The sequence below is a fragment of the Oncorhynchus kisutch genome, linkage group LG11, assembly GCF_002021735.2.
Source record: "Oncorhynchus kisutch isolate 150728-3 linkage group LG11, Okis_V2, whole genome shotgun sequence".
NCBI classification, from domain to species: Eukaryota; Metazoa; Chordata; class Actinopteri; order Salmoniformes; family Salmonidae; genus Oncorhynchus; species Oncorhynchus kisutch.
The window spans coordinates 5,479,418-5,507,093 of NC_034184.2; the positions used below are offsets into that span (position 1 = coordinate 5,479,418).

The following is a 27,676-nucleotide window of genomic DNA, read 5'->3' on the forward strand; positions in this document are numbered from 1 at the left end:
CTATGTAGCCAAGAGATCAGTGTCCAGGGGGCAGCGGTGGATGGGGCAGGGAAGCTGGCCTGGCGAGTGTTATCCAGGTAAAAAAAGAAAAACTAACAATGACTAAATAGCTTGTAGCTAGTTAGCTGGTTAGCTTCTGGAGGTTCTTGAGTGTGTTCTAAAAATAAATAAAAAATAATAGCGATTCCGTATCACATTGGGTGAGGCAGGTTTCCGGAAGGTATAAACAAATTAAAAGTCAAAAGAGATAGAAAGTAAATATGGGTCCGGTGAGCGTTTGAGACGCGGCGATTCAGGCGGTTAGCAGGCCTGTGCTAACAAGCTAACAGTTTGTAGGCCCGGGCTAGACAAGGTAGCAGTTAGCGGGCCGGAGCTGGACAAGCTAGCAGTTAGCAGGCCGAATTAGCAAGCAGGGAGATAGCGAGGGCTAGAGAGTTAGCCTTTGGGGGACGTCGCGATGGGGTGAGTCTGTTTATTCCTCTTCATGCGATGACATCGGTAGACCGGTCGTGGGCCCGGGTATTGTAGCTCAGGAGTAGCACAGGTGCTACGGCCGGGCTAGCTTCAAGCTAAGTGGGTGGAAACGCTAGCCAGGAGTAATCCGAGGTTGCGGTTTAGCTAGATAGCTAGTTGCTGAAAAATCCAGCTGAAAGATGTTCCGTTTGCGGTGGGTATCCGGGGATGAAAAATAAATAGGTCCGTTGTGCTCTGGTTAAAGTCACGTTGTACGAACAGGCGAGAGCTTCCCGAACTACAGGTTAGCTGATGACCGGTTAGCTGGAGACCGCTAGCATACCCGCTGGTTAGCTGGCTAGCTTCAGTTGAGGGGTCCCGAAGTAAATATAAATACTTTAGGAAAAATGGCTACATTGGGTGAGTCGGGTTGCAGGAGAGTATTTGGAAGCTTAGGGTTTAGCAAATGTTTTCAAAGAGATATGTGGAGAAAATATGTAAAAAACGAAAAATAAACGATATATACAGGGACACGACAGGACAGGACGACCTACTGCTACGCCATCTTGGGCTTTCAGCATGACAATGATCCCAAACACACCGCCCGGGCAACGAAGGTGTGGCTTCGTAAGAAGCATTTCAAGGTCCTGGAGTGGCCTAGCCAGTCTCCAGATCTCAACCCCATAGAAAATCTTTGGAGGGAGTTGAAAGTCCGTGTTGCCCAGCAACAGCACCAAAACATCACTGTTCTAGAGGAGATCTGCATGGAGGAATGAGCCAAAATACCAGCAACAGTGTGTGAAAACCTTGTGAAGACTAACAGAAAACGTTTGACATCTGTCATTGCCAACAAAGGGTATATAACAAAGTATTGAGATAAACTTGTCATTGACCAAATACTTATTTTCCACCATAATTTGAAAATAAATTCATTAAAAATCCTACAATGTGATTTTCTGGAATTTTTTTTCTCATTTTGTCTGTCATAGTTGAAGTGTACATATGATGAAAATTACAGGCCTCTCATCTTTTTAAGTGGGAGAACTTGCACAATTGGTGGCTGACTAAATACTTGTTTGCCCCACTGTATATGATGCACAGAGAGTAGCAGAAGTGTAAGAAGAGGGGTTTGGTGGGTGGTGGGACACAATGCAGATAGCCCAGTTAGCCAATGTGCGGGAGCACTGGTTGGTCGGGCCAATTTAGGAAGTATGTACATGATTGTATAGTTCAAGTGACTATGCATAAAAGATAAACAGAGAGTAGCAGCAGAGTAAAAGAGTTGGGGTAAAATAGTCTGGGTAACCATTTGGTTACCTGCTCAGGAGTCTTATGGCTTGGGGGTAAAAACTGTTGAGAAGCCCTTTTGTCCTAGACTTGGCACTCCGGTACCGCTTGCCTTGCGGTAGTAGAGAGAACAGTCTATGACTGGGGTCTTTGACAATTTTTAGGGCCTTCCTCTGACACCGCCTGGTGTAGAGGTCCTGGATGGCAGGCAGCTTTGCCCCAGTGATGTACTGGGCCGTACGCACTACCATCTTAAGTGCCTTGCGGTCTTAGGCCAAGCAATTGCCGTACCAGGCAGTGATGCAACTGGTCAAGATGCTCTCGGTGTTGCAGCTGTAGAACCTTTTGAGGATCTCAGGACCCATGCAAAATCTTTTTAGTTTCCTGAGGGGGAATAGGCTTTGTCGTGCCCTCTTCACGAATGTCTTGGTGTGTATGGACCAATCTAGTGTTGTTGTTGTTGTGGACACCAAGGAATTTGAAGCCCTCAACCTGCTCAACTACAGCCCCGTCGATGAGAATGGGGACGTGCTCGGTGCTCCTTTTCCTGTAGTCCACAATCTCCTTAGTCGGTTACATTGAGGGACAGGTTGTTATTCTGGCACCACCCGGCCAGGAATCTGACCTCCTCCCTATAGGCTGCCTCGTCGTTGTCGTTGATCAGGCCTACCACTGTTGTGTCATCTGAAAAACGTAATGATGGTGTTGGAGTCGTGCCTGGCCATGCAGTCGTGGGTGAACAGGGAGTACAGGAGGGGACTGAGCATGCACCCCTGGGGAGCTCCAATATTGAGCATCAGCCTGGCAGGTGTTGTTACCTACCCTCACCACCTGGGGTTGGCCTGTCCAGGATCAGGAAGTCCAGGATCCAGTTTCAGAGTGAGGTGTTTAGTCCCAGGATCCTTGGCTTAGTGATGAGCTTTGACGGTACTATGGTGTTGAATGCTAAGCTGTCGTCAGTGAATAGCATTCTCATGTAGGTGTTCCTTTTGTCCAGGTGGGAAAGGGCCGTGTGGAGTGCAATAGAGATTGCATCATCTGTGGATCTGTTTGGGTGGAATGCAAATTGGAGTGGGTCTAGGGTTTCTGGGATAATGGTGTTGATGTGAGCCATTACCAGCCTTTCAAAGCACTTCATGGCTACGGAGTGCTACAGGTCTGTAGTCATTTAGGCACGTTGCCTTTGTGTTCTTGGGCACAGGGACTATGGTGGTGTGCTTGAAGCATGATGACATGTTGAAAATGTCGGTGAAGACACCTGTCAGTTGGTCAACACATTCCCGGAGCAAATGTCCTGGTAATCCATCTAGCCCCACAGCCTTGTGTATGTTGACCTGTTTAAAGGTCTTACTCATGTCGGCTACGGAGAGCGTGATCACACAGTCGTCCAGAACAGCTGATGCGGTCATGCATGCCTCAGTGTTGCTTGCCTCGAAGCGAGCATAGAAGTGATTTAGCTCATCTGGTAGGCTCGTATCACTGGGCAGCTCGCAGCTGTGCTTCCCTTTGTAGTCTAATAGTTTACAAGCCCTGCCACATAGGACGAGCGTCGGAGCCGGTGTTGTACGATTCAATCTTAGCCCTATATTGACGCTTTGCCTGTTTGATGGTTTGTCGCAGGGCATAGCGAGGATTTCTTGTAAGCTTCCGTGTTATAGTCCCACACCTTGAAAGAGGCAACTCTACCCATTAGCTCAGTGCAAATGTTGCCTGTAATCCATGGCTTCTGGTTGGGGTATGTACGTACAGTCACTGTGGGGATGACGTCCTCAATGTACTTATTGATAAAGCCAGTGACTGGTGGTGTATTCCTCAATGTCATCGGTAGAATCCCGGAACATGTCCTAGTCTGTGATAGCAAAGCAGTCCTGTAGTTTAGCATCTGCTTCATCTGACCTTTTTTCATAGCCTGAGTCACTGGTGCTTCCTGCTTTCATTTTTGCTTGTAAGCAGGAATCATGAGGATATAGTTGTGGTCGGATTTACCAAATGGAGGGCGAGGGAGAGCTTTGTACACGTCTCTGTGTGGAGTACAGGTGATCTAGATTTTTTTTCCCTCTGGTTGCACATTTAACATGTTGATAGAGATTTGGTAGAACTGATTTAAGTTTACCTGCATTAAAGTCTCCGGCCACTAGGAGCGCCGCCTCTGGGTGAGTGGTTTCCTGTTTGCTTATTTCCTTATACAGCTGACTGAGTGCGGTCTTTATACCAGCATCCGTCTGTGGTAAATAAACCGCCAGTATTGCTGAGAACTCTAGGCAAGCAGTGTGGCCTGCAAGTTATCACAATATACTCTACTTCAGGCAAGCAAAATCTAGAGATTCTCAGATTTTGTGCACCAGCTGTTGTTTACAAATATGCACAGACCGCCCCCCTCGTCTTACCGGAGTGTGCTGTTCTATCCTGCCGGTGCAGTATGTATCCCGCTAGCTGAATATCCATGTCGTCATTCAGCCACGAATTCGTAGAGCATAGGATATTACAGTTTTTGATGTCCCGTTGGTAGGATATTCATGATCTTACCGCGTCTAGCTTATTGTCCAATGATTGCACGTTGGCGAGTAATATTGACGGTAACGGCAGCATTCCTAGTTGTCTTCTGCGGATCTGGATGAGGAATCCGGCTCTTCGTCCTCTGCGTCGCTTCCTTTTGTGAATAATTGGGATGTCTGCCTTGTGGGGTGTTTGGAGAATATCGTGTGAGTCCTGCTTGTTGTTGTTCAAGAAGAATTCTAATCCGAGGTGAGTGATCGCTGTCCTGATATCCAGAAGCTCTTTTCTTCCGTAAGATACGGTTGCAGAAACATTATGTACAAAATAAGTTACAAATATCACACAAAAAAAACACATAGCACAATTGGTTAGGAGACTGTAAAACGGCGGCCATCTCCTCCGGTGCCATTCTCACTTACCGCTGCAATTTAAGGCCAGTTGCGGTAGAGAAAACTTCTGTTTCGGTAATGAAAATGTAAATCAGACTTAAAATATAAATTACTATTCATTTAAATATTTACTAACTGTTGATATTTTGCTTTATGTCCTGTTTAATTGCTGACAGTCAGCAAGTGACAAAAAAAAGAAGCTTTACAGAAGACTAGGCTGACAATTTAGATAAATAGTTTACACCAACCCAGAACTGCTGGAAGAGTACAGAAAGAAGGAGATAGAGGTTAGGGGTTGGAGAGGTTATAGCAAGCATAATTAGCATATATAGTCTATAGGAAGCCTATGCCCTCAGTGTCTATAGGGAGTCAATACCCTACAGTGTTAGGAAGTCTACACATGCGTGCACACATCCACCACACAATCAGTAAGCCATTTAGTTTATACTATAGGATGTCCACAGTCTGTAAATCATTCAGTCCCTACTATAGGATGTGTACACAGACAGACACACAGTAAGCCATTCAGTCTAGGATGACATTTCCATAACAGTAAGATTTTCCCCATGTTTTGATACATGCTCATTTCATGCGTCCTTTCCATTTCAGATATCAAAAATTAAAGCAATATTGTAAAATGAAGAAAACTCAAGATCTGACAAACATGAAAAGAAAAAAGTGCCGGGAAATTCAAAGGTATTACAGAAGAAAGACACAGCTAAAAGCTGTTTTGGCCATAACACCATCAAGTGAGGAGGATGATAGACTTCAACATGTTCAAGAAGCAAAATTAAGAAGTTGTTCAAAATCGTCAAGAAGACACAGCCTCCAAGAGAACAGCCATTCTCACCTCAGCAGGTGAATGGCCCTGCCATCAACTCCTAAAATAAGAGACATCTCTACAGATACCAGGACCAATGAAGACATCTACCCCAAAGGAATCACCCAAAAAGAGGAACAGAAGAAAGAAAACTATCAAAATTGCGGTCAGTTGCACTACACAGAAAAGAATCTGCTGGAGAGGACCAAAGAGATGTTCAAACTAAAGACTGAAAAGACTTGATTGTGATGATGGCCAAGATGAAGCAGGTAATTGTCAACATGGAAGTCAGATGTCCAGAAGAAAACTACAAAGTCAGTGAAAATTACCCAATAACAGCCAGAGAAGACTAATGCACAAACTTGTTAGCCACTTCCTTCATCAAGATGAAGTATCCACTGTAATAAATGGGAAATCCAGAGATAGTCGGAAAAAGGGCCAGATATTCCATAAGAGAGCCCTAACAGACACTATGGCAAATCTTCAGAAGATGTGTGTCCGAGAATCCAAGGAACAACCTTTCCAAGGCTCAATTCTTTAAACTTGAGCCATTTTGGATTGGCCAGCGAAGAGTCAGACAGAGAAACATGTGCTTGCAAACGCATGAAAAGTTTGGCTTTACTTTAAAGAAGCTGCACCAGCTTGGGGTCATAGAAACATCATCCCCAAGGGACACTGTACAGGCCTGTGTGTGTAGTGACAATGACATGTGCTGTTAATGTTTTTGTATAGGTTCTTTGTTTTTAGCCTATGTACTTTTGAAGCACTGCAAAATTAAATTGATTGATCTTGAATCCATGATTGTGCCAATATTATTTAATTTATTTCCTACATTAAAATGTTATGTTTTTAACCATACCTCAGTCGTAAATACTTATTCTCATTACCGAAATCAACATAATTTCAAAAATGTATGTAAAAATTACCACAACGGGTGATACTTTTATGAGAGTAAAAATAGTGGTTTGCTTTTAAATACAGGCTTGCCACCATTTTGAAATACATGTCAGGTTTCAATTGGATATCAAAAATGTTAGGTTGTAGATTGCGGAAGGTGTTGTAGTAATGAGATCAGTCAAAATCAAGTAACTGTGCATGACTGTTAAATAAATACAAATCATGGATTAGCTTTCCTATTGTCTTGACGTTCAGACCATTGCGGTGGATTTTTAAGGACTTGTTTTGGAAAATGTTAAAAAATGTTACATTTTCAGTAAATGTTGTAAAAATGTATGCTCAAACTCTTCAGACCTTGTTATTAATGCATAAAAGGGAAATTTGTTGATGCAAGTATTTTTTAAGATTTCATATTTGAAATCTTTGAAACCAAGGTTTCGTGAGAATCACCCAATTACAAAAACAGATTTAGCTAACTAACCAGCCAACACTAGCCTAGGCGGCTAACTAGCAAAGCAGGTTGCACAAATACACAAGTTCACGAGCTAGTGTTTGCTAGTTAATACGTTTTGGAATTACAGCAAATACAGATTTAGCTAACGTTAGTTAAACACAACACCAGAGAGGGATAAGAATCTCTGGCACAACAATTAAGCCTGTCACAACCTTGGCTCGCTAACTTGTTAGCTTAGTTATATAACTAGCTAGGTAATGTTAGCTACATTATTTACAATTACATCTCCTTCAGCAAGCTTATTAGCTAGCATACGTTTAGCCCATTCAGACGGTAAAGTGGCTCTGTAATTTACCTGGCATCTGCAAACAATATCGGCGTCCTGAGCGAGCAGGTCCACAACTTTCCCTTTGCCCTCGTCGCCCCATTGAGCCCCTAGCACTACAGTCACCCTGTTGCCAACATTTGGTCTGGCCACGTGTGGCTCTGTACTAGTGCTATGGGCTGCACCGTTTTGCGCAGCATCTTTTCTCCGGCTTTCCGACATGTTTGTCTCGTTCTTCGCTGCAGTCTGGCTTTGGTAGTAGTGGTTACAAACCAGCCCTGCGCGCGGTCTGAAATACAGTTTATTTTAAACAGACACGCCCACTAGCTCCATTAATCGACAACAACAGCCAGGGTGTGAGGGGATTGGATTAATGCTCCGGCCCTGCGTTGTCTCCGACACATCGAGGTGGAAGTGTATTCCATCTAGCCACAAGCGTTCAAACATCATAACACCGGACAACATCATTTGATTTGTCGTATGGGATATGTGGGGGCCATAATGTTTGGGAGCCAAATTAACGTATCTTTTAGGTGAACAGAGAAAAAAATATCAGGCTCCCCAAAAAACTGAATGCCCATCCCTATATTATTTTTATTTGGTAGATATCCGATACAATGTGATTAGTCTCAGATCTGCACAAATACAGATGATTTCTAACGTTCCATAAACTCCATCACGTGACTGCATAATATGGTGTGTTTGTAAATTCCCTGTGGAGTGCCAGAGTGCTCGCAGAGTGCTCTCTCCGCGTTCGCAAAATCTGAACCTTGTCAGATTGTCCGTTTGTAAATCTAGAGCGGTCGCTCTAGGAGCGTTCAGAGCGCACACCGGAAGCTCTGGCCGATGAGTAGGGTTGATCCGAGCGTTCTGACCTCACAACAGCAGTCAAACTCCCAAGCTAACTGGTTAAATTGGCTAGCTACTTCCAGACACAAATGAGATAACACCTCACCCTGACCATTTTACTCGCCTTAGCAGAGCTGGTTAGGCTGTTTTCATGTTATCTAAAACGTTGGAGACTGTAACTGATGCTGGCAATAATTTCATAACGTTTGTTCCCCCAACGTTAACGTACACAGGTCACATTCGACGGGTGTTGTGTATTTGTAAATCCATCTGTTTTATTCTGTGCTCTGGCACACTCAGACGAGGGCGCTCAGAAATCGGAATAGATATAATCAGAGTGAATTTACGAAAGCACCCGTAATTAGTTTGGCTGTCTGGAACGCAGCCACAACGCACAAAAAAGAGCGAGCCAAATTATTTTATCCGCCTCTGTGAGCGGCTAAATATCAAGCTAGACAGGATGAGGGGGTTACCTTTTTTTCTGTCTCTCCTTGTACTTCTGAAAATCGAATTAATCGTTGGAGTATGGAGGTAATTAAACTAACTACCCATTCTTCCCAAAATAAATTATCCCGCTAGATAACATGGGTGACCGTTATTAGCAAGTTCACGTAGCCTCTTCGTATCTTTTTAGCAAGCTAACTAAGCTTACAAAAGGGAGTATCAAGTAGATAACAATGTGTTCATGTAAATATAATACATTCATTTATTTTACAGATACAATAATATTTTGGAGGATGAAAACTTATTTACACTACAAAATGCGGTAAGTACTCTTAACTTCTAACTATTAACAAAGACACTAGCTAACGCTAATGCTGGCTAGCTATAGCCAACAGGATACTAGATTGGTTCCAATTAATTAAAACTATTCAGGTGCATGGGAAGAATATGCATATGTTTGGAAGGAATATATATTTGATTATTGTTAAATATATCAAATTAGTTACACACACTTTTCATATTATAACCCCAAGTATAAGGTTGTAATAGCTACTCAGACTTCAGTGTGTTTAAAACTAGTTTTATATTTAGGTTTTCCTCAAGTATGATGGATCTGACTTTGTTGAATGGGAGTATCCAGAGTGTTGTAATGTCAACAACAAAAGGTAAAGGAAAAATATGATGAAACAGTCACCATTTGGCATCTGCAGATGTAGTGTATGTAATTATTGAACAATAGTTTACAGTTCCTCATTTTTAAAGGATACCTTCATTGTTTTTTTCTTCTATCTGGCACTATTGTTTTTATTGTGAACTCCACTTAGCTCCCCAAATGCCATCATGAAATGCACTTCTCCTGGTTTCCAAATGGTAAAGCCATTGGTGTCTGTAAGTACCTTCTTCATTTGAACTGAATGTTAACAAAAAGTTGAACTGAATGTTAACAAAAAAATATTGATTTGTAATACTTTCTATTGCATGATTTGAACAGTCACCAGAGGAAGAAGAGGCACGATATCTTTTCATCAGTGATTCATTTTTCAGTTTTATCTGGTATGCTGTAGTGCCTATTGACAGGTAAAATACTATTCTCTGTATTTTTGTACAATATGGATTCTAGCTTTTGTGTGTTTTTAACAATGGCCGTTTTAAATTGTTCTCCTTTAGAGGTTCAGCAGAAACAAGCTCCAAGGTAAAATGTATTTTACTACACAAAGATTTAGTAATGAATGGCAGCTTAACAGGAAGATCATTAACCTTTTCAGCAATGTAAATGGTCTGTTTTTATATCAGCAAGTGAGAATGTGGATCATTGATCCAGAGCAAGCAGACCCTGATGAAATTAACAACACTGCACTTGTACCCTCAACGGTGAGACCAGTTCTGGCATCATCATCTCTGTCAGAAATTCATAAAAAGTATCTAAATTGTACCTATGATTTTCAGTTGCATTCTTGTCCCTCAGCAATCCAGATATATCACTAAGCACTTCTACAATAACGGACAGTACCCAGTGATCAAGTTAAAATCTAAGCAGACTCACTTGGGGCATTTCCAGAAAGATGGGTAAGCATACCACCCTAAGCCATATCATAAAAAACGAATTCTGACGTACAAATAATACACAATATATACCCTCTACTATAGGTACTGGGAAGCAGTCATCCCTGGTGATGAAAGATTCAACGATTTTCACATTTATGGTCAGCCAATCAGTTTCCAGCATCGCTTTGTCATAGACGGTCAGCACACATTCTACTGGCCAGAACCTGCAGAGCCCAATGGGGAGAGGGAGGTGTCTTTGCGTCTGGCCCCAGGAAGCCCTTTATCCCTGGTGTGGGGCACCTGTGAGCTCTACCGTGGCCTGCTCCTCTCCGACACAGGCGCCCTCATAACCAAGAATGCTTTCCTCACCTCTGAGGAGCTGAAGGTGGACCCAGGAACTTTGCCTGTCCCTCCCGAGGGATATTTCACTGTGGACCAAGCTGCTCTTCTTGAGGACGGCATCATATTTAGAATAGATGGTGCCCTCTACTGGAGGGACAACCAGGATCGTGTGCTGACAGAACATCCTCACCTTCCCACGAGTGGAGTGATGGGCCTCTATCAAAGAACGTGCTGCGCTAGTAACTACCCTGTTCAGGTAAGCATCAGCTCCTCCTAAAGGGATTCAATGTTGTTAAATGTGAAAATGGAATTAAATATGAAAATCCTCAAATCCTTTCCCTCAAGGTCTAGTCCTTCCATCTCCACATTTAATCACTTGTAAATAATGTATGTTTAGTCCAAATAAGACAAAGTCATATATTGTTTATCAATGCATTTTCTTCTGCGTTTTCAGGATGTGGAACTGAGCTCTTTAATTGTGTGGAAAGAAAATTTGTTGCTTGTGGGTCCAAAGAAATTAAAAAACCCGGGTAGGGAGAATTTCCTAAAAATTGTGTTGAAGGTTCCTCCAAGAGTCACCTATTTAACAGCATCATTCGGTTCCCACCCGGCCTCCCTGGCCACTCTGGTGATGTACTCCGTCCCAGGCGCTATCTCACGCAACTTCCTCACCAGTTACAATGAACTGGTCCCTAGTTGGATAACCAGCACATTCATGACCAAGTTTAAGCTGAAGGACATCCCTAAAGGTCCATTTGAAATGCGCTTCCTGGAATCAGCCGATGCATCCCTGCTGCTGTGGAACAAAGAGACCATCCTCTATAGCTTTCACAATGACAACGAGTGGGGCGAGATCAGACCCTTCAACGCATCACATCTCAGTGCTGCAGCCTTTGGCAGTAAGATTCACCAAGTGACCTTGGGTAAGATCTCCTGAATCTTTTTGGTCAATTCAAAGACCTGCTGTGATTCTATTGGACTAAGTTGTATAATTAAAAAAATAAATAAACTACACTAAACAAAAATATAAACGCAACATGCAACAATTTCAAAGATTTGACTGAGTTTGTTCATATAAGGAAATCAGTCAATTAAAATGAATTAATCAGGCCCTAATCTATGGATTTCTCATGCCTGGGTGTACAGATATGCATCTGTTGGTCACAGATGTTTTAACAAAAGGTAGGGGGGTGGATCAGAAAACCAGTCAGTATCTGTTATGACCACCATTTGCCTCATGCAGTGCAACACATCTTCGCATAGAGTTGATCAGGCTGTTGATTGTGACCTGTGGAATGTTGTCCCACTCCTCTTCAATGGCTGCGCGAAGTTGCTGGATATTTACGGGAACTGGAACTTGACACGTGCTTTGCGAGGCTGCAGAAAGGTTTGCAGCATGGAGAAGGTCATTTTCGCTGTCTGGGTTCCCTGCCCTGTTCGACCAAAGCGCTGATTGCTACTGGGACCTCCATGCTAAAAATTCTGAATGGAGACACATTGCCAATATTATTGGATTCCTTGGTCAGTTGAATGTGAAATAATTAGCTGGAAAGTGGAAGCTAGGTGCTGGCAATTTCTTAGCTAAGCTGTCTAGCAAAGGGATTAGCTTTGTAATTAGATAGCTAGCTAACTGGCTTGACTATTTATGAACTTCTGTTTGTACCACTGCACGGTAAAGCAACGCTCCAGTTTAAAAATATTGAACGCATGCGGAACACATTATTTCAGCTCATGAAAGATGGGACCAACACTTCCACAACGATTTATATTTTTATTCAGTATAGATGGTAATTTTCCATGAAGAAAAATTGCTTTAGTATTAGTATTTTTGTGGTAGTGGAAGAACTGGTGAATGGAGGGATAAAAGGAGGTTAATTTGGACTGATTGGTGTGATAAAGGAATATGGATGTGTCGTGTCTTTGGCTATGCCGGTTTAAGTGAACATGCTATTCTATAAAATCCTTTCTCTGTAATTAATATTACCTGATTGCGCTATTCATGTAAATGTAATTAACTAGAAAGTCGGCACCACAAAATAATATTTATAGAGCTGTTATCTTCCGAATAAACTCTTAAAGACCTAGTAATATTTTACATCAATAGCAGTCAATATTAATCGTCACCTTATTTCAGTCTCATCTGAAAGTTGTAAATTCTTGGTTATCTTCACGAACCCTTGTAACAAGTTGAATCAGCAATACAAAATTGGGTTTAATTATTTATTTACTAAATACCTAACTAATCACACAGAATTACATATACACAGAATGAATCATACATTGATTACAAATTGTTAGAAAGGAAAACGTCCCTAGCGGACGGAACAGATGTGACAGCTGCTTACACAAAGAACGGGGGTTGGGTTTGAGTGAAAGAGCGGGAAGACTGAAGAACAAAGGGAGAAGCGATGTCTCTATCGGGCCGTAGGCAGCTACTCTATCGTAAATACAGAATCTTATGCATTCTAAATTACCGCCCATTTGGAAAAGGAAAATGCAATGAATATTTACTCTGAGCTGCGCTTCGGTAGGTTGGTCGTAGATGGAAGGCCGTGTTGCCCAACAGAGTCCTTTGTCCTTTGAAGAGTGTCACTGGTGGTGAATTGGATACGTTGTAGCGTCGTCGTTGTGTGGTAGACGGGATACTCTGTCCTCTCCTAGCCCACGTTTACAGCGGCCGCTGCTAACTCAACGGTTAGGAGGTATCACTTCTGTAGCGAATAAGAGTTCAAAGTTCATACCATTCACAACCAAAGCTCACGCTGAAGTTGGCTTCGTTCTGTAGTTATTATCTGAATCCTTCTTTTAAATTTTTTATTTTACCCGCTTTTCTCCCCAATTTCGTGGTATACAATTGTTAGTAGTTACTATCTTGTCTCATCGCTACAACTCCCGTACAGGCTCGGGAGAGACGAAGGTCGAAAGCCATGTGTCCTCCGAAACACAACCCAACCAAGCCGCACTGCTTCTTAACACAGCGCGCATCCAACCCGGAAGCCAGCCGCACCAATGTGTCGGAGGAAACGCCGTGCACCTGGCGACCTGGTTAGCGTGCACTGCGCCCGGCCCGCCACAGGAGTCGCTGGTGGGCGACATCGGATCGTCATCCTAATGTACCCGGAACAGGAGGTTACATTTTCGTCAAGGACTTATATAGTAGTTATTGGTAGTAGTTATGGCTGTTTCCATTTCAGATTTGAACATCAGAGAAGTAGACCAAGGTGTCATACCCTCTAATTTTATGTCTACGGTGTGTTGTCAGGAAAAGTGAAGGTCGCTGATTTGAGTCAAAAGTCACTGTTTACTCATTGTGTCATGCTTAGAATATGCTCCCCCATTGTTATCACTTGAAAGTTCTGGAAAGTTCCATGGTAGTTAATTCAACAGTAATGAACGACTCCAGGGCAGGCGGTGGTTCCTGGTGGAGAGCCAGACGCGATCACCATGATGGAACATGGGAGGCTATCTGCGGTGGCGATCCGCCTGTTCCTTCTGGCAAAGTTCCAAACCTCCTCTGTGCCCCGACTCTGGGATTTTTTTGGAGTCGAGTCCCCACTATTATTCAACACTAAAATAGTTGTTGTGGTTACTAAAACAGTAGTACCTCTTGATTGGTAGTAGATATTTCTGCTCATATTTCCAGATTTGAATAGCACAGAAGTAAACAAAGATGTCGTACCCTCTAACTTTTTGTCTAACTAGTTGAGAAAGTGATCAAAACGGCAGTTGTTTGAAAACAATTAGACAAAGTTGTTGATGCGGTCACTAAAACAGTTGTATCGTTAGCTCTGTACAATATATTTCTGTTCCGATTCCAGATTTGATTAGCAGAGAAGTAGACCAAGTAGTTTAGTTAAAAGTTGTAAGGAAAAGTTGTTGATGCGGTTACAATTGTTTTTATATCTTTTGTCATGGAGAAGAAAATTCTGTTCCCGATTCCAAATTTGAATAGCAGAGAAGTAGACCAAGATGTCATACCCTCTAAGTTTTTTGTCTAGCTTGTTGGGAAAGTGGTCAAAGTAGCTGATTTGTGTAAAAAGTCACATTGTTTACAGTGAATGTTGGAAGTCATGATGTCACAATGGGGAGCTTTAGAATGTTGAAAAAATCCCTTTACAGTGAATGAAGATTGTAAAATATAAAAAAAGATATCAAAACATTAAATGAAAGCACTATTCCAGACCATTTTACAAGTTTTGAAGTTTGAACAGTGTTTTTAGCTTAAACTGTGTAAGATGTCACATATATGCCGGGTGTCAGGAAGCAGGTGCAGAAGGTGAGTTTAATAATGAAGAATGCAGATAAACAAAACATGAGAAGTGTATGGAATGTGAATGTGATCAAGGTGATGATGAAGTCCAGGTTTGCGTAATGATGGGGAGCAGGTGTGCGTAATGATGGTTGCCAGGACCTGTGGTTCGTAGCCCGGCGACGTTGAGTGCTGGAGAGGGTGAGCGGGAGTAGGCGTGACATAAGATGAGTAGCGTGCAGAATGATAATAATAACTATATGGTAATTGTACATATGGTAGTACAATTGCTGGAACTTGCGTTACTTATTTAAAAATATTTTTGTAGAAATGGTAGAAGTTTTACTTTACTATTTAATTAAAGCAAAGCAGTTTTAAACTATGTTAAGTTTTGAAAAACGTTATAGTAGTGGTAGTGTCTGCAGTAGTAAAGGTGGGGACTAGATATAGTTGGAAAAAGTAGGTAGATGAAAAGTTAGGATAGCCTGAACATATGTAAGTTGGTTTGGTGTCTCTTGCTTGAATGGTTCAAGAGTTAGGGAAAGGGGATACCTAATCAGTTGTACAATTGAATGCCTTCAACTAAAATGTCTCTTCCGCATTTAACACAACCCTTCTGAATCAGAGAGGTGCGGGGGGCTGCCTTAAATCGACATACACGTCACCGCGCCCGAGGAACAGCGGGTTAACTGCCTTGCTCAGGGACAACAGATTTTTTACCTTGTCAGCTCAGGGAGCCCAAAGCTCTAACCACTAGGCTACCTAATGTTGGTGTTATTTAATGCAAATGTACAGTGCATTCGGAAAGTATTCAGACTCCTTGAATTTTTCCACATTTTGTTACGTTACAGCCTTATTCTAAAATGGATTAAATTGTTTTTCCCTCATCGGTCTACACAATAGCCCATAATGACAAAGCAAAAACAGCACATTAAAATAATAACTGAAATATCACATTAACATAAGTATTCAGACCATTTACTCAGTTCTTTGTTGAAGCACCTTTGCCAGCGATTACAGTCTTGAGTCTTCTTGGGTATGACGCTACAAGCTTGGCACACCTGTATTCGGAGAGTTTGCACAGGTACTTTCAGATTTCTCCAGAGATGTTCTATCGTGTTCAAGTCCAGGCTCTGGCTGGGTCACTCAAGGACATTCAGAGACATGTCCCAAAGCCAATCCTGCATTGTCTTGGCTGTGTGCTTAGGGTTGTTGTGCTGTTGGAAGGTGAACCTTCGCCCCAATCTGAAGTCCTGAGTGCTCTGAAGCAGGTTTTCATCAAGGATCTCTCTGTACATGCTGCCACCACCATGTTTCACTGTAGGGATGGTGGCAAGTTTTTTCCAGACGTGAAGCACGGCAATCAGGCCAAAGAGTTCAATCTTGGTTTCGTCAGAGTCCTTTAGGTGCCTTTTGGCAAACATCAAGCTGGCTGTCGTGTGCCTTTTTTCTGAGGAGTGGTTTCCCGACTGCCCACTCTACCATAAAGGCTTGATTGGTGGAGTACTGCAGAGATGGTTCTCCCATCTCCACAGAAGAACTCTCAAGCTGTCAGAATGACAATCGGGTTCTTAGTCACTTCCCTGACCAAGACCCTTCTCCCCTGATTGCTCAGTTTGGCCGGGCGGCAAGCTGTAGGAGGAGTCTTTGTGGTTCCAAACGTCTTCCATTTAAGATTGATGGAGGCCGCGGTGTGGTCTCGCATTGTCATTATGGGGTAGATTGACGAGGAAACAACATGAATTTAATCAATGTTATAATACGGCCATAACGAAACAAAGAAATGAAAAGGTCAAGGGGTTTGAATACTTTCCAAATGCACTGTATATAGTTACAGTTGATAAAAGTTGTAAAGATTTTGAAGTTAGGATAACCTGAACCTGTGAAAGTTGGCTTGGTGTCCCTAGCTTGAACGGTTCAAGAATTACTGTTGACTTCTTGTTTACAAATGTATGCACATTTTATTTAGTTATAGTTTATAAATGTTTTAAAGTTGGTCTTGTAGCTTAATTGGCCAATGAGCAGGACCATTTTGAATTGCTACCTCTGTATTCCTATGGTTCTCATTCAAACCCATCTTAATTTATGCACATTTAATGGTTATAATTCAAAAATGATATATACTGTAGTATCAAAACAACAACGTGCCATTGGAACACAGGAGTGATGATTGCTGATAATGGGCCTCTACGCCTATGCAGACATTTCATTAAAAAATCAGGCGTTTCCAGCTACAATAGTCATTTACAACATTAACATTGTCTACACTATTTATGTTAAATTTGATGTTATTTTAATGGACAGAAAATGTGCTTTTCTTTCAAAAACAAGTACATTTCTAAGTGACCCCAAACATTCAGTTGTTCTGAACTTACTCACGCTAAAGAGGGAGGCTCGCTGGGCTTGTGCACATTGGCAGATCAAATACACAGCTGGAATGCCGATTTTAAGGTGTTACATGTCCTAATAATTCAAAAGATTGCTCAGAAAACCAGTTTTAATCAGCGCATGCTTACTTCGATTTTGATCTTACGCCCATAAAGATAAGCAGAGTAAAGTGTTTACATGACTATTGCATAATCTGCCTACTGTTGTAATCAGTTTAATATCAAATTATTACTGTGCATGTAAACGTACTCAATGATGAGACATAAAAGAACTGTTAACTGACGCTATCTAGCTTATTTTTCGTCACTCTAAACTACAAACACCTGCAATTTTTTATTGGTATAAGTTTTATTTTTTTCATACGCCAGATGTCAATAGCAAAGAAGTAGAGGAAGATTTCATACCCTCTACATTTTTTCTGAATTGTTGGAAGTGGTCAAAACGGTGGCAGTTTGGTAAAAAGTTGGAAAATATGTTAATCAGATTTATTTATAAAGTCCTTCTTACATCAGCTGATATCTCAAAGTGCTGTACAGAAACCCAGCCTATGCAGGTGCAATGTAGGGTAGAAGCGCGGTGGCTAGGAAAAACTCCAGTTACTAAAAGAACTGTATCGTGAGATACGTTGCAGATATTTTTGTTCCGCTGACAGATTGGAATAGCAGAGAAGTAGATGAAGATTTCATCCCCACTCACTTTTTGCCAAACCTATTGGGAAAGTGGTCAAAAGTTCAGTTGTTTATAAAAATGTGAGTACCTTTTGTTGATGAGGTTACTTAAACAGCTGTAACGTTTGATCGGTACCAGATAATTCTGATATTATTTCAGATTTGAATAGCAGAGAAGTAGAAGAAGATTTCATTAGTTTGGAAAGGCTTCTACATGGAACCCAAAAAACAGTTCTACTTGAAACCAAAAGGGTTCTCCTATGGGGAGAACCTGTTTACGTTCCAGATAGCACCTTTTTTTTCTAAAAGTGTAGTTGTACATTTTATTGGTGTGCATCTTCTTTTACTTTCTGCCTCAGATCACTCCTGGAATATGCTGGTGAAGATGGAGAACAATATCCTGTTCTACTGTAAAGTGGGCATGCACGAGGTGGTGCGCTTGCACAAGTGGATGGAGCCGGACAGTCGCATGGTCCTCTACCTCAACCAGAAAGAGCAGATCAACATGCTCACCCTGACACCTGAGGGGCTGCACGTCCAGAAGTACCCCATGATGATGGAGACTAAGAGCGCCATGAAGGGCAGCTACCATGACTGTCCCTTCATCTCCTTTGAGCACAGTATGAACACCATTTCCTATAACATGGATAAGGGAGACCAGATGGTTCTGTGGGCTCAGATAGTCTACCCAGAGGGAAAAGGTGTGCACGTGAAGTTCCTCAGCAACAATGCGGACCTGCTTTATATTGAGCAGAAGTCTCACTTTGAGGGTGTGAACAGTGTGGACACAGTGAACACGGTGAGGCTGTTACTGTATTGATTATGTCATATACAGTGCTGCTCTTTACAGATTTCCTTTCAACAGATTTGTAGCCTGTTTTGTTCTGCTGAACTTTGCTAATGCTCAGTGAAATGGATACATGACGAGTTACCATGTCTACATTTCTAAAGACTTATTTTCTGCTTTTATTTGATTTTCCAGACATTTATAATCAGCCAGAAAGTGGATTACAGTGATGCAACGAGTTACACACATTTGACGTCAGTCCTTTTTTGTTTGTCAATTTGTAATTGATGTTCATTCAAAGGCTTAATTTATCAGTTTTGGGAATATATTCACATAAACTGTTAATTTACCTCACAGAAAAAAAACAAGTGGCATTGTTACCCTGGAACTAGTACCCAACCAGATTGGCAACACTTGTAATTTGCCAATGAGTCGGGTAACAATTTTTCAAACATATTCAACAGTTACTGCATCTATATTTTACTGTAGCACATTGTTATTTACCAACTCTCATATTGTTGACAGATATCTCATTTTAATGTTGGCTGCCCACCAAATAGACATATCCGTGTTGCTAGGTAAGTGGAAACTATTCTGTATGATTTATATTCTCTAGACAGAGTTAGTGTGACGGTGGACTGATCTAGTCTTTAACTGATAAACGTTCATGCTTTTACCCAAAGTGACTTACAGTCATGCATGCATTTTACATATTGGTGATCCCGGGAATCAAAGCCACTATTCTGGCGTCACAAGCATCATGCTCACCCACTGAGCTACAAAGGACCACATTGTAGTGATGCCTTCTTGTTATTTCCAGGCCTTGGGGAATGCCTTGCGAGATGTACAGCCTCACCAACTACACCATTTTAGGGTAATCAAGAATGTTGAGGGACTGTATTGTCTCCTATTAGTATCAGTTCTCTGCATTCAAACATCTTTCATCTTAGGTCTGTACTCAGAGATCCACAACAAGATGATATAGTAAGTCATTTAGTTTGCAGTTTTCAGAAATACACCGTAATAAATGTTCCTGTTTGCTAGTATAGATATGTACCGTAACTACTATAGCTAGTATTGCACCTGAGGCTAGAAATTGATATAGTTTGAGTATTAAAATTTGGACATTTTAGTATTGTAGTTAAATGTGATGTTTAAAGTAAGTTATGTCATTTTTTATAAAAGTTAAATTGCCTTCATCATTGATTATGCATTTATTATTGTTATAGGTTGTGCATTACGACTGGGAGAAATTTGGATGTCTACTCAAAACGCACTATAAAAATCCATTTCTCCCAAGCATTGACCTGTAAGTCAAAAAAAGAAAATGATACATTAACAGGCATGACTAAAACTATCAGAGGAATTCTTATTGGTTCACATATTTCTATGCGTGATTACATTTTTTCAGGTATGATGGAGACAACTATGTTAGAAACGTAGACGCCAACTTCATAGTATGGGACAGATTTGGTCGGAAGGACTATTCTTTTAATGCAACCATGCGTCAGGTACAGTTTATACTCTATCAAATAAGTGAACTTGGAGTGTGTTTGGGGTGGGTTGAATTTTCCTTACCGGTATGCTCACTGGGGCTCCTTCAGGTTGCCTGTCTCCGTGAATCTCAGACCTGGATCTCCATGCTGACTGGGGGGAAAAGCCTGGAGGAGGCCTGGGGTCCGGAGGTACAGAGCTGTACTGTACTTATATACTGTAGTTCTCATGATCTGTATACATTTCTACCTGAATCCCAGAATGCCACAATGCCAGAAACGTTGTTCTATAAAGGTATATTCTTCTCCCCGTTCCAGAGCTACAGGACTTGTTTTAAGGTCAGCCCTGGCAAGTTGGGGAACCTGGACCAGCCTTATGAAATAATGAACAGAAGCTCCAAAAACTTTCTGACATTTTCCCAGGTGGACAGTGCTACCTATGTGTTTAATGTCAAGATACTGGACCCCAATTACAGGTGAATGACCACTGTCCAGGGTTGGGGTCAATTCCAATTTCATTTGAAATTCCAATTCAATTCTTGAATTCACTCATCAAGTGGAGAATTTGTTGAATTAAATTCAAAATGTCAACAACCTTCAAGGTATGGAATTGGAATTAGACTGTTTGGACTGTTTGAATTTGTATTATAAAAGCATTTAATCTATTGAATTGGAATTTGATATTTGTACATTTCCCAGTCAATGGAATTAATGGACTTAGTTTTAAAAGTTGACTGCAGGATTTCAAAAATATATAATTTCAAATTGCATTTACCGGTATATAATTCCAGTATAGCTAGGCTGAATGGTGTCATGATCAGCCTGAAACCCTGAGGGGAATTGAATTATAATTTGTGCAATTGTTGGGGATAATGTTGAATTGGGAATAGAGTTGTGGGAATTCACCTGACATTGGAATTGAGAGGAATTTAATGATCTCTGAATTCAAAGACTGACCTGGAATTTGAATAGAATTCAATTGAATTTACAAGGAGAGAGAATTTAATTTGTGGAATGCATCCCAACCCTGCCACTGTCCTGTGGTTTCATTGGGACCCCCCAGTGGTTGCAGAACAAATAACTTACTCCATCCCCTTGGAACCGAAACAAACGCACACAAATCTAATTTTATTGGTCACACGCTCCAAATACAACCGGTGTAGACTTTACAGTATAATTCTTACTTATGAGCCCATTCCCAACAATGCAGAGTTAAAAAGTAAGACAAATATTTGCTTAATAAAGAAGGAAATAGTTACACCATAACAAGGCTATATACAGTGCCTTGCGAAAGTATTCGGCCCCCTTGAACTTTGCGACCTTTTGCCACATTTCAGGCTTCAAACAAAGATATAAAACTATATATTTTTTGTGAAGAATCAACATCAAGTGGGACACATTCATGAAGTGGAACGACATTTATTGGATATTTCAAACTTTTTTAACAAATCAAAAACTGAAAAATTGGGCGTGCAGAATTATTCAGCCCCCCTAAGTTAATACTTTGTAGCGCCACTTTTTGCTGCGATTACAGCTGTAAGTCGCTTGGGGTATGTCTCTATCAGTTTTGCACATCGAGAGACTGAAATTTTTTCCCATTCCTCCTTGCAAAACAGCTCGAGCTCAGTGAGGTTGGATGGAGAGCATTTGTGAACAGCAGTTTTCAGTTCTTTCCACAGATTCTCAATTGGATTCAGGTCTGGACTTTGACTTGGCCATTCTAACACCTGGATATGTTTATTTTTGAACCATTCCATTGTAGATTTTGCTTTATGTTTTGGATCATTGTCTTGTTGGAAGACAAATCTCCGTCCCAGTCTCAGGTCTTTTGCAGACATCAGGTTTTCTTCCAGAATGGTCCTGTATTTGGCTCCATCCATCTTCCCATCAATTTTAACCATCTTCCCTGTCCCTGCTGAAGAAAAGCAGGCCCAAACCATGATGCTGCCACCACCATGTTTGACAGTGGGTATGGTGTGTTCAGGCTGATGAGCTGTGTTGCTTTTACGCCAAACATAACGTTTTACATTGTTGCCAAAAAGTTCAATTTTGGTTTCATCTGACCAGAGCACCTTCTTCCACATGTTTGGTGTGTCTCCCAGGTGGCTTGTGGCAAACTTTAAACAACACTTTTTATGGATATCTTTAAGAAATGGCTTTCTTCTTGCCACTCTTCCATAAAGGCCAGATTTGTGCAATATACGACTGATTGTTGTCCTATGGACAGAGTCTCCCACCTCAGCTGTAGATCTCTGCAGTTCATCCAGAGTGATCATGGGCCTCTTGGCTGCATCTCTGATCAGTCTTCTCCTTGTATGAGCTGAAAGTTTAGAGGGACGGCCAGGTCTTGGTAGATTTGCAGTGGTCTGATACTCCTCCGGCTTTAAACTTCTTCACAACAGTATCTCGGACCTGCCTGGTGTGTTCCTTGTTCTTCATGATGCTCTCTGCGCTTTTAACGGACCTCTGAGACTATCACAGTGCAGGTGCATTTATACGGAGACTTGATTACACACAGGTGGATTGTATTTATCATCATTAGTCATTTAGGTCAACATTGGATCATTCAGAGATCCTCACTGAACTTCTGGAGAGAGTTTGCTGCACTGAAAGTAAAGGGGCTGAATAATTTTGCAAGCCCAATTTTTCAGTTTTGGATTTGTTAAAAAAGTTTGAAATATCCAATAAATGTCGTTCCACTTCATGATTGTGTCCCACTTGTTGTTGATTCTTCACAAAAAAATACAGTTTTATATCTTTATGTTTGAAGCCTGAAATGTGGCAAAGTTCAAGGGGGCCGAATACTTTCGCAAGGCACTGTACAAGGAGTACCAGGACTGAGTCAATGTGCAGGGGTACAAGGTAATTGAGGTAATACAGTATGTACACGTGTGTAGGGGTAAAAGTGACTAGGCCATCAGAATATACACTGACAAAAATATAAACGCAACATCCAGCAATTTCAAAGATTTTACTGAGTTACAGTTCAAGGAAATCAGTCAATTTAAATAAATTCATTATGCCCGAAACTATGGATTTCACATGACTGGGAATAGATAGGAATCTGTTGGTCACAGAGACCTTAAAAAAAAATAGGGACGTGGATCAGAAAACCTCAGTGTCTGGTGTGAACACATTTCCATCTAGAGTTGTTCAGGCTGTTGATTTGTGGCCTTTGGAATGTTGTCCCACTCCTCATCAATGTCTGTGCGAAGTTGCTGGATATTGTCGGGAAATGGAACACGGTGTAATACACAACGATCCAGAGCATCCCAAACATGCTCAATGGGTGACATGTTTGGCTAGTATGCAGGCCATGGAAGAACTGGGCCATTTTCAGCTTATGGTAGAGAAATTAACATTCAATTCTGGCAACAGCTCTGGTGGACATTGCTGCAGTCAGCATGCCAATTGCACGTTCCCTCATCTTGACAACTGTGGCATTGTGTTGTGTGACAAAACTGTACATTTTAAAGTGGCCTTTTATTGTCCCCAGCACAAGGTGCACCTGTGTAATGATCATGTTTAATCAGCTTCTTGATATGCCCCACCTGTCAGGTGGATGGATTATCTTGGCAAAGTAGAAATTCTCACTAACGGATGTAAACAACTTTGTTTGAGAGAAGTAAGCTTTTTGTGAGTATGGAACATTTCTGGGATATTTTATTTCAGCTCGTGAAACAACACTTTACATGTTGTGTTTATTTTAGTTCAATGTAGAATAAACTGAGTAGCAGCAGCGTGTGTGAAAGTGTCTTATGTGAGTGTGGCGTCAATAAGCATGTGTGTGTTGGGAGTGTCAGTGTAGTATGTGAGTGTGTGGGTAGAGTCGAGTGACTGCATCAAGACAGTGCAAAATAATTAAGATAAATAATAAAGGGGGTCAGTGTAAATTGTCTGGGTAGCTATTTGATTAACTGTTCAGCGGTCTTACAGATTGGGGGTAGAAGCTGCTCAGGTGCGTTTTGGTCCCAGACTTGGAGCATCTGTACCGCTTGCCATGTGGTAGCAGAGAGAACAGTCTATTTTTAGGACCTTCCTCTTACACCACCTGGTATAGAGGTCCTGCATGGCAGGGAGTTCAACCCTAGGCAGGTACTGGGGCATACGCAGTACCCTCTGTAGCGCCTTGCATTTGGATGCCGAGCAGTTGCCATACCAAGCGTTGATGCAGCCTGTCAAGATGCTCTCAATGGTGCAGCTATAGAACTTTTTGAGGATCTCAGGGCCCATGACAAATCTTTTCAGCCTCCTGAGAGGGAAGAGATGTTGACGTGCCATCTTAACAACTGTTGGTGAGTTTGGACCATGATAGATCCTTAGTGATGTGGACACTGAGGAACTTGAAGCTCTCGACCCGCTCCACTATAGCGCCGTCGATGTAAATGGGGGCGTGTTTGGCCCTCAGTTTTCTGTAGTCCACAATCATTTCTTTGTCTTGTCCACGTTGAGGGAGAGGTTGTCCTGGCACCACACTGCCAGGTCTCTGACATCCTCCCTATAGGCTGCCTCATCATCATTGGTGATCAGGCTTACCACCGTCGTGTTGTCGGCAAACTTAATGATGGTGTTGGAATCTTAGATATGTTTTTGGTTGTTGAATCAATTAGATTAATCACATTTCAAGCTTCTCTTTCAAATTAACTTCATATCAGAATGTTTTGGCAAGTAATCTGGCTAAGTCATTGATCCTGCTTTGTAGTATACACCTCAGAAATGTATTTAGGTGACATTGTTGAGTGGACTTGTTTGTGTGACTTACATGTGTCCATGCCTAGAAAGTCATTGGTCCCTGCTGATAATTTATTGTAGTAACAGGTGGCAGCCACAAGGTGGCAGCTGTCAAACACATTTTTTACCTCATGTCTGTCGGTGCTTTTCAGCAGGTCCTGTTAATGTATTTTTCTATACCAAAGATTAAAATAAAATGGAACACTGTCTTCAACCAGCTTCATCTATTTTCTCTTCTCAGCTTCTGTGACCTTCATGCTGTGTTTGCAGTCCAGACCTATGGCATTACAATTCCGTAAGTTATGGGGCAGAGAAAATGGCTACGATAAATAACCTGACATATTGCTTTTCAGCATTGCTTAAATGTTCTAGGTCAATTGCGCACCAACTATCTTTGCATTCTTTTTCATTACAGGAAGTATCAGCATCTAACTACATATGTGGCTATTGTTTTTACCCTTTTCTCACTCTGTATACTGGGCTACAGTTACTGTCGATATGTGACTATTTTCAGGAATCTGCTGGCAACCAAAAGGCATAAATATGAATAGGTAATTCAAATACTTTCACTAAAAGTGGTTTTATTTCAATCTTACTGTTTGTAATTTTATGTTTAATGTCAGTTATGCATTTTTGAGTCATGTATTTTATAGATTGTTATGGTCTCCAACATGTCTCTGCAGTTAATGGAATTGAAATAAGATGTTTAACTTTGAACTTTTTGTCTTGATTTCTTGGTGCTTTTTCAAAAATTGTATAATATACCAAGGAGAATATAAACCAAAGCTGGGTAGTTATGTCTAACCTTCAGTTGTCATTCGTTACAATTTTGCTAGATTAGATGGATTATTTAAAGCAATAGCTATTTGATGCAGTTCCTAGGCTGTCTTTGAAAATAAGAATTTGTTCTTAAAACCAGTTATGCATTAGGGGGCGCTATTAACATTTTTGGATGAAAAACGTTCCTGTTTTAAACAAGATATTTTGTCACGAAAAGATGCTCGACTATGCATATAATTGACAGCTTTGGAAAGAAAACACTCTGACGTTTCCAAAACTGCAAACATATTGTCTGTGAGTGCCACAGAACTGATGTTACAGGCGAAACCCAGATAAAAATCCAACCAGGAAGTGCCGCATTTTTTAAAACCGCCTCATGCCAATGACTCCTTATATGGCTGTGAATGAGCTACGAATGAGCTTACGTTTTCCACGTATTCCCCAAGGTGTCTACAGCATTGTGATGTCTTTTTATGCATTTCCATTGAAGAATGGCCGTAAAATACTGAGGTAGCCATTTTTCCAATCGCTTATGAGAAACCAATTGCCTCGACGGATATATTATCGAATATATATGTTAAAAACACCTTGAGGATGGATCCTAAACAACGTTTGCCATGTTTGTCGATATTGTGGAGCAAATTTTGAAAAAAGTTTGGCGTTATAGTTGCAGCATTTCCAGTCGATTTCTCAGCCAAGCATGATGAAGAAACGGGAGCTATTTCGCCTACAAAAATAATATTTTTGGAAAAAAGGAACATTTGCTATCTAACTGGGAGTCTCCTGAGTGAAAGCATCCGAAGTTCTTCAAAGGTAAATTATTTAATTTGGTTGCTTTTCTTATTTTCGTGAAAATGTTGCCTGCTGCCAGCAGAGCTAGCATAGCATTATGCCATGATAAACTTACACAAATGCTTGTCTAGCGTTGGCTGTAACGCATATTTTGAAAATCTGAGATGACAGTGTTGTTAACAAAAGGCTAAGCTTGTGTTTGAATATATTTATTTCATTTGTGATTTTCATGAATAGGAAAAGTATTTGTGTCCACTGCGTCATGCAAATTCGTTTGAGGCTATGATTACACTCCCGGATCCGGGATTGCTCGTCGCAAGAGGTTAACTGACTTGCCTAGTTAAATAAAGGTTAAAAAAAATACCTTGAGACTTTTTTAATATTAGACATCTCGCACTAGCAGTTACTGACACACACACCCTCCCCTCGCCTTACTAGATATAGCTGCTCTCTCCTGCCGATGCATGGAGAAACCAGCCAGTTTCCGTGTCGTTGTTTAGCCATGTCTTGGTGAAACATAAGATATTACAGTTTTTAATGTCCTGTTTGGTAGGATATTTTTAAATCGTAGAATGTCCAGTTTGTTTTCCAATGATTGCACGTTGGCCAATAATACGGAGGGTAGTGGTGGTTTACCTACTCGTCTGCGAATTCTCACAAGGCACCCGACCTCCCCCTTTCGTATTTTCTTCACGCTAATGACGGGGATTTGGGCATTGTCTCGACAAATCAGTATACTCATTAAGATTATTTTCTTTATGTTCTGATGTCCAGAAGCTCTTTTCGGTCATAAGAGACGGTATCAGCAACATTATATACAACATGAGTTACAAACAATACTAAAAAACAAAACAAATAGCACATTGGTTAGGAGCCCGTAAAATGGCAGCCATCCCCTCCGGCGCCATTATCATTCAAAAAAATATATAATAATACAGTGGGGTAAACAAGTATTTATTCAGCCACCAATTGTGCAAGTTCTCCCACTTAAAAAGATGAGAGGCCTGTCATTTTCATCATAGGTACACTTCAACTATGACAGACAAAATTAGAAGAAAAAATCCAGAAAATCACATTGTAGGATTTTTAATGAATTTATTAGCAAATTATGGTGGAAAATAAGTATTTGGTCAATAGCAAAAGTTTATCTCTATACTTTGTCATTGCCAACAAAGGGTATATAACAGAGGTCAAACAGTTTCTGTAAGTCTTCACAAGGTTTTCACACACTGTTGCTGGTATTTTGGCCCATTCCTCCATGCAGATCTCCTCTAGAGCAGTGATATTTTGGGGCTGTTGCTGGGCAACACGGACTTTCAACTCCCTCCAAAGATTTTCTATGGGGTTGAGATCTGGAGACTGGCTAGGCCACTCCAGGACCTTGAAATGCTTCTTACGAAGCCACTCCTTCATTGCCCGGGCGGTGTGTTTGGGATCATTGTCATGCTGAAAGACCCAGCCACGTTTCATCTTCAATGCCCTTGCTG

General features: G+C 41.2%; 2 protein-coding genes across 3 annotated transcripts in view; one reads left to right on the forward strand and one right to left on the reverse strand.

Annotated features, from left to right (window-relative positions):
- The window catches only part of LOC109875864 (adenylosuccinate synthetase isozyme 2-like), a 36,815-nt gene extending 29,359 nt beyond the window's left edge, over positions 1–7,456 (reverse strand). The window contains exon 1 of the mRNA XM_020468294.2: positions 7,152–7,456. Within this exon, the coding sequence (XP_020323883.1) occupies positions 7,152–7,343 (192 nt within the window). The 5' untranslated portion in view covers positions 7,344–7,456. The remainder of the gene's footprint in view (positions 1–7,151) is intronic.
- Positions 7,457–7,946: 490 nt separating this feature from the next.
- On the forward strand, positions 7,947–25,402 carry LOC109875875 (cation channel sperm-associated protein subunit epsilon). 2 transcript variants are annotated; one of them, XM_020468311.2, is made up of 22 exons: positions 7,947–8,501; positions 8,688–8,736; positions 9,006–9,079; positions 9,239–9,302; positions 9,406–9,491; positions 9,582–9,606; positions 9,708–9,785; positions 9,880–9,980; positions 10,062–10,557; positions 10,756–11,224; positions 17,966–18,405; positions 18,589–18,647; positions 18,751–18,829; positions 18,919–18,971; positions 19,214–19,267; positions 19,344–19,377; positions 19,623–19,702; positions 19,805–19,904; positions 19,998–20,078; positions 20,205–20,362; positions 24,859–24,912; positions 25,033–25,402. In XM_020468311.2, the coding sequence occupies exons 1-22, from the start codon at positions 8,431–8,433 to the stop codon at positions 25,166–25,168; spliced, it is 2,841 nt and encodes a 946-aa protein (XP_020323900.1). In that variant the 5' UTR covers positions 7,947–8,430; the 3' UTR covers positions 25,169–25,402. The 2 variants fall into 2 exon arrangements, with proteins under 2 accessions (XP_020323900.1, XP_020323902.1); XM_020468313.2 differs by having other exon boundaries at positions 7,948–8,501; positions 9,861–9,980.
- Positions 25,403–27,676: the final 2,274 nt, after the last annotated feature.